The sequence below is a fragment of the Lemur catta genome, chromosome 13 (genome assembly GCF_020740605.2).
Source record: "Lemur catta isolate mLemCat1 chromosome 13, mLemCat1.pri, whole genome shotgun sequence".
In the NCBI taxonomy this organism is placed as follows: Eukaryota; Metazoa; Chordata; class Mammalia; order Primates; family Lemuridae; genus Lemur; species Lemur catta.
The window spans coordinates 59,504,761-59,518,553 of record NC_059140.1 but is presented as its reverse complement, the minus strand read 5'-3'; the positions used below and the strand labels follow the sequence as shown (position 1 = coordinate 59,518,553).

Below are 13,793 nucleotides of genomic sequence, written 5' to 3'. Positions count from 1 at the left end.
AAAAGGAAGCTTTGCTTCTCACATCATTTCATGTTAAAATCTGAATTGCAAATGATGTCTAAAGTTATCAAAACCAAGAAGTCCTACCTTACCATGATATACAGAGCCAAGTAATTTCATAATAAAATTTAAAATAATTTAAAGCTGAAATACTCTACTAATTTGATTTTAGATAATATAGCATTTGAATATCATAGAATGCCATGAATAATTAAGTATTTAGTGATGCTTTGGCTGATGCCATTTACGTATATTTTTAACACAGTAAAAACACATTTTTTTCTACACTTTTCATATATATAAAACTACATACAAAAACAAACAAAAGAAACCAACAGAAATCCTGTAGGAAGCAAGCTCTTGAATGAAATAATTGGTAGCATGAAAAATAGCAAGCAGAACAACACATGCATAACAGTAGCACATTTTGCAATTAGATGTCAGTCATCTCAGCATAGTTGAATTTTTTCATTAGATGGGAATTCATCAAGCAGAATCATGTCAAAATATAAGAGAAAAGCAGGTTGATACATACTGGCACTGTAACCCACATTCTTTTAAGAATATGACATCATGCATTAGTGGTGAAAGACCCATCCGTTTTTAAGTTTCTAGACTGGACCAACCTGTCTGATGTTGGAAAGGATAAATTGTCCTCATACAAATCTCCTTCTAAACCAAGACTGCTCCAGCTACTGCTGTTACCATTACTGCCGGAGGAAGAAAAGAACAGAGCTGAACTAGAAAATGAATAGTAACAACAACCTTCGTTTTCTTTGGAACAGCTTCTGTCCTTGATAACTTCAGATGTTCTGAAGCTGCCACAATGGAGTGGAGCTTCCATAGAGGTAAAGAGAGACCATCACTGCTACTCTAAAAGGTACCTGGCAGGTTCGGAGATTTGGGAGTTTTTCTTTGTCCTCAATAGATCATGAAAATTATTCTAAATTTACATTTATTTTACAGATTAAGAAAACAGTAACAAATGAATGTAGGAAGTAAGAAGTTTTACAATGAAATTAATGTCTTATGGCAGATCTTAGGATATAATTTGTAAAATGCAAACACTTCAGTTTGGATAAAGTTTTTTAAAAAGAACACCATAAGTTAACATTCTCTCAGGCCTTTAGATAGTGCAAGACAGAGATAGGCTGGGGGGGTAGTTTGCGGAGGAGAGAGAGGATAGAGTGCGCTAAGACATAGTCCCCAAAAGACCTTTTCTAACTACTTGGAAAAAGCATGTTTTCTGATTTTAAAATACTCTTATTATGTCAATTACCTTCATTTTATATATTATATATAATTCAGTAGATGGCAAATAATACATTTTCTTCAGAATAAAGCAAGAATAACCAAGGCTTAATTAAGGCATTACACCTGTCTAGCTGGCCAATCACTAATGCCACACACAGATAACTTCTTATACTACCTAATCAAAAGAAGAAGAATGCAACTATATTCTGAAACTGCAGCAAAGCAATTTTTTAAAAAAGCAACCGTGTTCAAAAACAAAATTAAATTGAATTTTTAAGATTCAAATCTTCAACATGCAATTTTTTAAAATTCTAATCATTCCTAATTATTAAAATCATTAGTATGCACATTAGTTCGCAGTGATAAGCAGCTGTATTTCCAATATTAGGCTATGCAATTATAAAAATTAATATTTACACAAACCAAATTTTTGGTTCTAAAAAATGAATTAACATAAAATCATTTTACATTCATCTGTAAATGTTGACATGGTTACCAAAAAAAAAGATAATTATTTAAAGTTCTAAATGGCTTCCAAGCAATCACAAATAATTTACATATCCATATTCACTCTAACGCTATCAAATTGTCACAAACCATAATGTATTAGAGCAGCAGTCCCCAACTTTTTTGGCACCAGGGGCTGGTTTCATGGAAGACAATTTTTCCACAGACTAGGAGAGGACAGGGGGCCAGAGCTCTGTGGCCCAGACCCTAACTCGGACCAGTACTGGTCCAGGCCCCGGGGGTTGGGGACCAGAGTATTAGAAAATAAAAGTTAAAAGTGATCAGGGTCTTTTCAACATATGTTCAAACAAATATAGCTCTAGTATAAAGCCACTAAAACAACCAGAGGTTAGCCCATGTAGTCTGATGTCAGACAAACTAAAAATAAGAAAATATAGAAATAAAGAATGGATAGATAGCTGTGAGCCAAAGAGAAAATTAAAGATCTCAAATACAGTATTTACTTCAATTAATAAAATGATTATATAAACAAAGAAAAACATTACAAAATTAAAATTCTACTCATAACAATAATTATTCCTCCATGTAATTAATAAAAATCCATCACCTAAGTATTACATGAACATGAAAAGAAATAACCGTTAAACAATGAAAAGACTAGAAATTCAAACTTCCTCTAACTAACCTCATTTCTCCTCTGCTTCTGTACCTCAAAATGGGTCAGATTTGAAGTCAGTTGTTTCTAAAATACCACTTCTAACTAAGGTGACCGCATAGATTTTTCATCTGCCCAGCACACTTTTGAAAATGAAAGAAGCCACCGTTAACAATTACAACAGTGCAGCAGAAGTAAACCAGACTACCCTGAGTAAATCAGGAGCTGTGATCACCCTATATTAACCCAACATAAAATAAGCTAATTTCTCTACTTAATAGCCTTCCTATTTCATTCTTGAAAAATTGTCCTGCTTCTATCATTTTCCTTCATGTCCTTTCATATTTTCTGTGTTTAGAACAGGTATATTTATACCTTCAAACTAGTGGTAGTCCGGTACTGAAATTCTTTACTGTGGCTTTCAGCCATCGGAAAACTAGTATCAATTCTGACATAGCCCACAAAAATTATCTCAAAACTCTGTAAGTCTAGCCCATCTCTTACCTAATCTAATTCATAACTTCTAAAAGAGTCACAAACTACCTGAAATATGTAAGAAGTTCATATACACAGACCAGTTCTCTTTCTGATCAGATAATTATATAATCCTCCTAAACACTTGTAAAAATCTGAAATTATTGTGTTTTTTTTTTTAAGTTGTTGCCCTCTTCTGAACTTCCCACTCATGACCGTGCATGCTGTTTCCAAACTGCCAAAGTTTTTATCTCCTACGTTGATTTCTATGCCAGAAAAGAACAGTACCTATAGCTAATGTCATCAAAAGGCAGAATGGGTAAAGCAATGTATCTTCAAGTGTGGTCTCTGAACCACATGCATTGAAATGACGTAAAGTGCTTATCAAGCATGCAGACTCTCAGGACCTTCCACTGACCTAACAAATCTTCATTTCTGAAGGTGAGGCCCCGGACATTGTATATTCAACAAGCCACCACCAACCTTGGATGAACGTTACTATCTTTTTCTGAGTGCCTGAACCTTAATACTACATGGCATCATTCGCTCATACTACAACTGTGGTCAATCGAAACACAGGTCTTTTTATCACAAAATGCTATCAAGCCAGGTTTGCTCCTACCTGAATTCTAATAATTTTCTGAACCTAAATGCATTTCCCCATGCTAAATGTAATTTTAGTCTCAGCCTGATTTGGTCTTTCGGAACCTTTGTTCTGTTAATGGGATTATTTTTTCAGCCTTATTTTGAGTCATCCACAAACGAGCATTCTATATCACTAATAAAGTAATGCTAAGGAGGACAGAACCAAGAACAGAAACTGCTAAGATTCCTCCTCCTCTCATCAAATTAGATAACATTGTGCATAGAGCTGTTCAACTGGCTACAAATCCTCTTAATGCCACAATCCTCTACCCATAGTGGTCCCTCCCATTTTAACACCAGGATCTCCTAAGCAATGAAGTCAACCCCCACCGAAATCCTAAAGATTGCTTCTCAAAGATGAGAGAAGAAATTAAATGTTAATATTCTATTCTAGATAAAATATGGAAAAGGGCCAAATTATTATTTATAGCATTGCCCCATTTGCTTCTACCAGTTTTAAACACTGCCTTTTTGGACTTAGATTTTAAGAAATATTGGTGGTTTATACAGTATTATCAGAAACTATGACAAAATAGATATTCTGTAAAAGTATTAATACTTACTGGTTAATCCAAGCATCAAACAAAATACTGTGGGATGAAGTGTCCTAACGGGTGAAGAGCCATTTCCTTTCCTTATGCTCCCTCTTCCTCCTCAATCATCGTCTTCCCTCCCCCTCCTGGTCTGCCATTTCCAAGGGCACTGTTCCACTGGTGCCTCACCGGGTCCTTCCCCCATATGCCTGAAACTGGAAGTATGCTGAGAACCCCTTCTTCTCTCTAGACTCAGCTATAGATGGTATTTATTATTTCCAATTATCAGTTAATGTGGGTAAAGATTTTATAGAGTTTTACAGGTTAGTTAGGAATGCCTTTAGGTAGAGGTAAGAACATAAGAAACAACTGTATCCTAATTAATAAATTATTTCAAAGACCATTGTTATGAACAAAGTTAACTAAGAAAAGTTATATATGTGATAAATGCCTTCTGCTACACAAAACAAAATTTTTATAATGGCTTTGATTTATGTATTTTTCAATCATTCAAGTATAAATGCCCCAGGTCATTTTGTTCCTAATAGCAGGACAAGTAAGGGCCCTACCTGCACCAGAAAGCTACTATTTAACTAATATCAGGAAAATTACAGGGCTATTTTTATCCCTTTTACAGATAACTATCTTTTTTCCCATCCTCTAAAGAAAAAAAAAGGGACCCTCTTTAAAGTGAGAAAACATTTTCCTCAAAAGCTCACAAAAAGTTCAGGAAAAGCTTAAAATTAAACACGCAATATTTTTCAAATTACTGGCACATCCAAAGGAAATTAGCTGGGCTAATTACTATATTTAGTAAATGTCAAAAACCATTAGAAACACATTGAGAATAAAATACATTTTGAACATATAGCAGATTTTCAAATTTATAATTTTTAAATACTCAACATAAAGTTACAGCTCACTTATTAGGTCTGAGGACCTAAATTATACAATTATATGCAAAATTTTAGTTACCTTTCACTTAGATGATGAAAACTACTGCTTTCATCTTGGTGTTCATCTTCAAAACTTAAATTGGACCAGCTACCAGTGCTGTCATCACCAATACTGAGATTCATCTGCTGGCTACCAAAAGACTCAGTTGACTGAAAGTCTTCTATTTGTTTTGAACTAAAAAGAAGAAAAAAAAATCAAACTCAGAGCATCACAGATTCTGAATTTGTAAGACTATCAATTTGATGATAAAGATGACAAAAACAAGGACCAATATTCAGAGTCAAACCAGTGGTCCATTTGGTCCTTTGGTTGTGTCCGCTAATAAAGAGACTATGCAGGACAGCATATTAACTTCCAAATTAACTAAGGCATCCACCAACACCCCTAACTTATCTTATTAATCTCTTATGAATCTATCTCTAGTGCATCATTTATATAAATTCTGTTTAAAGCAGGACACTAAAGGGCAATGCAAGTTCCTAAGTTTATCATCTGCTTTGTAATATAGTACTTTAATTTGTACTAAAGGAGATTTAAGAACAAAAAGAAATCTAGCATTGTCAATCAAGTCTTTATTCAAACTGGCCAAATCTCTTCAAGATTTTGAGCATGAACCATAACACTTTTCATTTTTTTTCAACGAAGAGGCATTTATGTTTTTACTGCATTGTTACAAGAAAGTCCACTGACTGCTGTAATTGCCCCCTCCACATTTTTTTCTCATCATAGTAAAAGTGACGTTTTTAAACATGAAAAGAGAAAATGTTTTCTGATCAAAACCTTTGATGGCTTCTCACCAATCAGAATAAGAGCCTGTGTCCTTAAAACACACTGGCTGATGCCCTCTCACAATGTCCACCTCATCTCCTACTGTTCTCCCTGGGTCACTCCACTTATGAAAACACAAGCCTCTCTGTTGTGTCCCAAACATGCACAGTCCCACCCCTTTGCCTGGAACCCTCCTCTCCCTGACTCCAGCAGGACTTATTCTCTCTTTCCCTTTGGCTCTTGGTTCAAATGTTACTTTGCCAGTATTACTTTCCCAGCTACCTATTCAAAACTGCAAACCATCCCTAACTGCTGCCACCCACTGTCACCACAAGCGCTCTCTACCGCCCTTCCTTGCTTTATTTTTACCCCAAAACACTCACCTCTACATGACCTACTATATATTTTAATTATCTATTGTCTATCTTAATCCACTATGACATAAGCCCCAAGAGAACACAGATTTTGCCTGTTTTACTTACTTCTGTAACCCCAGGGCCTAGAATAGCCTCTGAACTGCACCCCCTCCCAGTTTTGTTTTGTTTTTTTGGTTTTTTTTGGCTATTCTCATTTTGTATTTAAGATATAGCAACCAGAATTCTACTGGGCATTCCAGAGACAGGCATTCTATAGTTTTGAGCCATAATAGAGTGCTACTTTTTCTTTTTGAACACTTTTCCTGATATGTGCCACATTCTTAAGGTTTTTGGCTCAAATGACCCACGGGATGAGGTCCAGAGAAGAGTTTGTAATGACTGCTAGGTTATTTGGGCTTACAAGTGACAGCCTAGAATATAGCTGAGATGTTTTGCTCTTTTACAAATGCACTATAATTTCCCATTTGACATTCACGAGCCACCCTTCTGTATATTACAGCTTTGTGAAATATTTACGGTTACTTTTGTGAATCAAACATTTAGAAGAAAAGTGACACTAGTGAAATAATCCAAATGCTTCAAAAAATAAGCCATTTGAAGGAATTTCTCTTCAAGCTTGAAAGACAGACTTTAATGTTAGAAACAGAAAATGTGAAACGGTAAACTGTACACACTAGGGGCAACTCTTCAGTCAGTACTTACAGTGCCCTAGCACAACTATTAAGAAGGGAAACATGAGAAGAACTACAAAGTTAGATCCTACCAACCTTTATAAAATGTTGGAACTGGACGCACTGGCTTACAAGAACTCCAAGGGCCTATCTACCCACCCAGCTCTAAGAAGGAAAAGTGAAAATACTGAAGAATTAACAGCAAAGCCATCTGCTGGCCCTGGGAGTGATGCTGAAACTTTAATCTAGAGGAGGGTCTCTTTCCCTCCCACGAGGGTGGATGTGGGGGCAGGTACTGAGGAGGAGGGAAAATTAATAGCCTGAGGCCACATAGTGAGGAAAGTTGCTTCCATTGTAAAAAGGCCCACTTATTCATTTGAATATTTATTAACCACTTATTATATGTCTATCAGTGTACTAGGAACTAATATATAGTCATGAATAAAGAAAATGTGGCTCTAGGACACAGGTTCACAAACTTTTTCCATAAAGGGCCAGACAATAAACACTTAAGGCCTAAGTCTTAGGCACTGGGGGCCACATGGTCTCTGTCGTGACTATTCAACTCTGCCATTAGAGCACAAAGGCAGCTACAGACAATATATAAATGAATGAGCATAGCTGTGTTTCAATAAAACTTTATTTATAAATATTGATATTTGAATTTTATATAATTTTCACAACACAAAATATTCTTTTGATTTTTTTTAACCATTTAAAAATGTAAAAACTATTCTCAGCTTGCAGTCCACACAAAAACGAGCTGTAGGCCACACCTGGCCCACAGAATATAGTTTGCCAACCCCTGGTCTAGGAGGAAGGAGGCTGCCTGATTAAGGCAAATAGAGACCCTCTCTAATTCACCAGAAACCCGCAGCATGTCTCTTCTCAAGTGAATGCTATGGAAAATTGGGTTCAAGAGTCCTGACCAAACTGCATCTCCCTATTTTAAGATGGCTAAGAAAAGAGGCAGTCCTTGTCATGACTTTGACAAAAGCTACTAAAAAATCTGGGATAACATGTGACTCAATTAAATCCCATCTCAACTCGAAGCATTTTCTCTTTCCAATGAGATTTACAACTACAATCCTACAGACCAGTAACAGGTTGGTCCTGATGTTTTCTCAGGGAGAAAGAAGGTTAACAGTGAGAATTTTGACTAAGTTGTTAGAATCACTAAACATAAAAGACAGCTACTGAAGAACAGGACCCTGTAGAACTATTGGAAAGAATTGTCCCCTTAGAATATGAATCAATCAAGAGAGGTGGTGGCAGTGGTGACAGTATTTGGAGAACTTTTGCTTTCTCCCTCACAGTAGTTTGACTAAACCATGCTCTTTATAAGAAAACTTACGCAGTGAACAGAAAAAAGAAAACACTGTAGAAAATTTAACCTCAGAGTAGTAAATTAATATGGTAATATTCTACATTTGCTATACAATGGTCCCTCCTTATCTGCAGAGGATAAGTTCCAAGACACCCAGTAGATGCCTAAAACTGTGACTAGTACTGAACTTTACATATACCATGTTTTTTTAAATCTGATAACCAAGACTGCTACTAAGTGACTAGCAGGTGGGAAACATACACAGCATGGAAAGGGATGATTCACATCCCAGGCAGGAGGGCATGAGACTTCATTACACTATTCCGAGCAGTGTGCAATTTAAAACTTACGAATTATTTCTGGAATTTCCCATTTAATATTTTTCAGACTGTAGAAAGCAAAACCAAGGATAAGAGGGGACTACTGTATAAAATTCTCCAGCTGTTTCTTTGATTCCACTTTACCTACTTCACAGCTCTGTGAACTTGGCCAAGGTGATTATCTTCTTGCCCTCATCTTCCAGCTCTGTAAATGGATAAAGCCTTCCCTCAAAAGGGATCAGGAGACAAGATATATGACAGTCATGTGTAGGATATGAAATAATACACACAGGCAATGGGAAAAAATTTTGTGAATTTAGAGTTAAAAATAATCTTTTCTGAACAGGATCTAAGACATATGTGATTGCATTTAATTTTTTGTTTTATCATACCAACCAAAGACACTTGAAACTTACCTGCTAGCAGCATGTCCAACGTTTGTCACAGCTGATGTCATTATTTCTGTGGCAAGGCTCTCAGCAAAGCTGGCACCATCTTGTCCAATGCCACTGTCAGCTGCCAAGCTGGCATTGCTCAGCTCTCGCTCTGCTTTTTCAATAGCTTCAGCAACTATCTTCTCAGCAAGCACTGTCTTCTTGTCAAGATTAACATGAATTTGAGGGACATCGAGATGAAAAATTCTAGATTTCTGATAGATGGTGCTAAATTTTGAATTAGAAGCTGGCTTACTAATTGTAAGTGAACCCTGTCTGAAAAAGTGCGGAGATGAATTTCCGGTGCAATCATGGAGTTCTTTAAGGTCACAATATCTGCAAGCTTGACTTATAAGAGGTGACAACTTTTCTGCATAAGTGACCCTATCTGCTGATTTTGTGGTCTCAGACACTTGGAAAACTGTGGATCCTAAACTTAGCCCTAAAGTGTCATCTGCTACTTTTTTAGCATACTGTTCTATAGCTTGAACAACATTCTCTCCATTTAAGCTGCCTGTACTGTGGTAAAACCTGTGATTTTGCGAGGAAGGCTGAAGAGACTTAGGCAATTCTGGTTCAACGTGACACTCAGTATCTTCATCACATACTGATTTTTCATACAAGCAAGAATCTGTTAAGGATTTTGGCAAGCCAACCGTAGATGCTATAAGCTCTTTTTTAACATCTCTTGTTATGCTGTGAGCAAGAGAAGTTGAAAAACTACACAGTTCAGAGCACTCATTTCTATGTATATCCTGGGTCCTTTCACAAGTTTGATTTTTACAAAAGTAACCTCCATTTCTTTTACTTTGTCTTTTTTTATCTACCTGGTGGTAGTCTTTATTTGAGAACATCAACAGTTCCTTGTTTGTTTTCACCTGTAAGCTTTGCACAGGAAACATTTTTGAGCTGCACTTCACTTTGGTTGTCTTAGCTGCTTCTTGCAATCCTGATTTAACAGATCGGTAGGCAAGTCTATTGGCATACTGATCCATTATTAACTCACTATTACCACCTTCCTGCTTTAGTATTTGGATAATGTGACCTGCATATTCATCTGTCACACTTTCACAGCTGGGATACTTATATGTCAGACCTGACATACAAGAACTTGGTGGTAATGAAAGAACAAATGGATCCATTTCTCTTGGGTGTGCCAGGGCCTCTATGTCCCTATGTCCCAAATTCTCTTCTGATCTATAATCTTGGTCACCATCAACATAAAAACTGTTCTTTTGGCTGAAAAGCATACAACTTTTAACTTTTGCTATTTTGCCAGCTTCTGTAATGACTTCTGCTGCCATATCACCTGCAAAATTGCACAATGTTTGTAAATTTTCAGCTGAGTGATTTAAAAAAGTAGGTGATATACTTCTTTGACTTTGTGCATTTAAGCAAGGTCTGTTAACTTTGGGTTCTTGAATTATTTTATGATCTAAATGGGAAGCTGCCATTTCAGTTGCAAGAGAAATGATGCGTGTAGCTAATTCTTCTGCAAACTGAACTTTCTTCCCTGAGTGCTCTACTTCGGAATGCTCTTCACCTTCACTGCTTTCAACTTCTTCTGAAAGAGATCGCATGAGTTTCAACATGAACTCTTCTTTTTCCATAGTATTTTGTTCGTTTTCAGACAAACTACCAACAGATGAGTTGTGAGGTGTAGAAGGTGGTGTAGCAGGAGCAAATTCTTTGGCCAATTCCCCCTTGAGCTTTTTGGTTAACTTCTTGATATCCCATTCAGAACTAGCCTGGGATGGTACCAGAGGAGTTGATGGAGGAGTATCAGGTATTACATTTCTGTCTCTGATTTTCTGTTTATCTTCCACATGCAAACCATCTACACAAGTAAGCACTGCCGACGAGAAGGTATGTGAATGAGGAAAGGTGCTTTCTTGTCCAAAAGAAAAGGGTTCAAGTGACGTATTTTTCAAATTATGCTTTTTCACTGGTTTATCCTTAGCAAGTTCCTTCAAATCAGGTTTCTGGCCCACCACAGTTGGAAAAGGTGGTAGTGTCTCTAAGGAAAATTCATGAACCATAGAACCTTTACATTCTGGAGCACAATCCTTTTCAACTGAAAGTGAACAGTGAGTTCTGTGATCTTGAGAGTCAAGAAATTTGGGGAACTTTTCCAGTGTCAACTGTGATTCTTCTCCAGGAACAGGCAAGCTTTCCTTATGTGCTGCACTTTTATCTATATTTGGGATCACTGATTTGCTTTTATCTATGGAATGTTTAATAATAGATTTAGATAATTGGTGAGCAAACACGTCCTTATTGCTAGCTTCACTCCGTTGCAGTGTTGCTTGATCACAGTGGGAAGAAGGGTTTTTTCCCTCTATTGATTTAGTTAAATAATCTGTGTGTTGTTCATCAACTGTTTTTGTAACTTCAAATGATGTCATTGAGTCTAAAGTTTCGTTTACTATCGTATGCACCATTGCTGCAGAAAAGTTGTTAATTATCACGGGGTCACTTGTTAATTTTGAAGAACTTTGCATTTCACCATCATCATTAGTTGGTTTAAAATCATTCTGGTTACCTGGATTGTGTTCTGAAGGTAAGCAAATATTTCGGAGACAAGCTACTTCCTCTTCATTGTTTTTTGTGGTAACATGCGCTTGGGTAGAATCACCATTTGAATTACTATCATCAGATGACAGATGAGACTTTGTCTGATACATACCAGATGAAATATGATATGGGAGAAGGGCACTTCCTGCCAAGGGCACTGGTATAGAAGTAACAATTCCAGATGTACAAAACAAGGCCTGCTGCACTGTGTATTCCTTTTTATGTTCCTGCATTGGTTTTGTCACCGTAACTGCTTGACTGTGAAAAGAAGGGGAAAACGTGACTGTTTGTGCCGATGGCACTCCACTTGCTGCACTCACATACTTGATGTTATCTGTAGAGACACTAACTGCTGCCTTTGTTGTGAAGGTCACATCAACTTGTGATAGCTCAATGAATGCTTCCTGTATTACAGATTCAGACAAATCTTTTGCATACGACTTCACTACTTTGTCTTCAAAGTCAAACGACCCACACTGTGGAGATGCAGGTGTTGGAGGATATGAAAATTGACACACTTCCATGATGCCTTCAAAAACCAGCTCTTCAGCAAGATCTGCAGCAAACCTAGCAACTGTATTTGTAAATATCTGCTTCTTTACATACTGTAAGTCTTTTAAGGCATTTGATAAAGCTTCACTCACCAAAAAATTAGCCAGGCCACTAATGGCACGTTCTTTCAGTGAAAATGCACGCTGCCTTCTCAGTTCATTAAATGCCATCTGAAAAACAGATGATGTCAATTTGATGGCTAAGTGGCATAACGCATTGGTACATGAAGAAACTCCTTTCTGTAAGTCTTTAAATGCACCGCCAAAACTTTTTTCCACGAGATCTGCTGCAAATTTCTGAATGCTATCTTTAATCATTAAGGATTTGTTTTTCGATTTACTTTTTTGATCAAGGTTTCCATGCTTAAGAGCCACAGTTTTGTTTTCTCCACTTTTAGAACTATTAATGTTTGATATGGCATTAGCATGTTGGGTGTGAAGAACTGAGCCTAGTACTTCACAAGAAACACTATCTGCATAATCTTCATAGGTGTAATACACAGAATCATGATTTTCATGGATTGTATCTCCACCATTATCTGCTAGGCAACAACACTCAGCTGGAGTGCAGCCTCCAAGAGGACTAAATGCAGAGGATCGAATAGGGCTAAACAAACCACTATCTTCCCCGGTTGCCTTCACTGGGCGAGGAGAATCTGGAACATCACACGGGTTACCGTACGGAGATTCTGGTTTACGAGGAGTTGGCTTTCTAACATTAGCTGGGAGTGCTGGACGATCGAACTTAAATTTTTGAGGATTCATACAACATTTTCCATGTTTATGCCCTTTCTTTTGTGATGACGTCCCTATGATAGGATCTTTTATAAATAGACAAGAAGTCTCTAGAGTTTGTTCTAGTTCATCAAACTGATCAAAGCTATCAAAAAATTCACTTACTTCTGAGTCTGAATCCTCTATATCATCTTTCATCACAGGAATTTTAGGCAACTCAAGTTTTGCTTTTAAACTTTTTTGATATCCCTCTTCATCCAAGAAAATAACAGGACTTGGACTTGAGCATTCTGATTCAGATGAGTAGGCAGGAGACGAAGAAAAAAACATTTTCTGTGTATCACTACCTTTATCTGAAGCATTAGATGACCTATAGAAACTCTTTTGGATCCAAGGCTCTGAAATTGATGTTGTGACTGAAGTTTTCACAGAAGGTAGTTCTTTATGTCCCTGAACATTTGTTAAGGAATTTGAGGGTTTAGCTAATGATTTCTGCCGTCCAGAGCTAACCAGAATCCTTAAATCATGGGTTTCTACATGGGGACCAGAAACAGTCTGTGCAGCGGCATCACACTGGCTTCTAAGCGTAGCAATGTTTATTCCTATAAGAAAAGAGTAAAATGATTCAATTGTTCTTGAATAGAAATTTTTAGAAATTAATTTAAACCAATTGAATAAATTGACTTTAAACGTGAAATATTCATTCATAATACAAGTATCTTCTAAACTATGTCGTTTAACAGAAAGATTCACCCCAAGTAACACTGGAAAGCAAATATACCTTTTAATAAAATAGTTTCATTTTACCCTATATCTGGGGATACCTGATATATGGAATGCTTCACATGCTGTCACACATGTTAGAAACATAATTGTGGTGACTCTGCCAGCTAACTCTTCTGAAATTTGAACCTAGGCATGCTCCAGGCTCTTACAGTAATGACATAAACAGCACTTGAACAGTACTGCCTAAATAAGAACAGAAATAGCAAAACTGGAAACCAGATAACAATGAACTTAAAATCACAAGGAAATTAGTTCTTCATGCAA

The 13,793-nt window shown here is 36.8% G+C and overlaps 1 protein-coding gene across 3 annotated transcripts in view; it reads right to left on the bottom strand.

Annotated features, from left to right (window-relative positions):
* The window catches only part of AKAP11 (A-kinase anchoring protein 11), a 51,187-nt gene that overhangs the window by 13,410 nt on the left and 23,984 nt on the right, over nucleotides 1-13,793 (bottom strand). The window contains exons 7-9 of one of the 3 annotated variants that reach the window (XM_045566775.1): nucleotides 8,866-13,345; nucleotides 5,005-5,160; nucleotides 627-710 (exon numbers count right to left, since the gene is read on the bottom strand). In XM_045566775.1, the coding sequence (XP_045422731.1) occupies nucleotides 627-710; nucleotides 5,005-5,160; nucleotides 8,866-13,345 (4,720 nt within the window). Of the gene's footprint in view, nucleotides 1-626; nucleotides 711-5,004; nucleotides 5,161-8,593; nucleotides 8,655-8,865; nucleotides 13,346-13,793 lie in introns of those variants that run through there. The other 2 variants (XM_045566778.1, XM_045566776.1) reach the window with 2 other exon arrangements.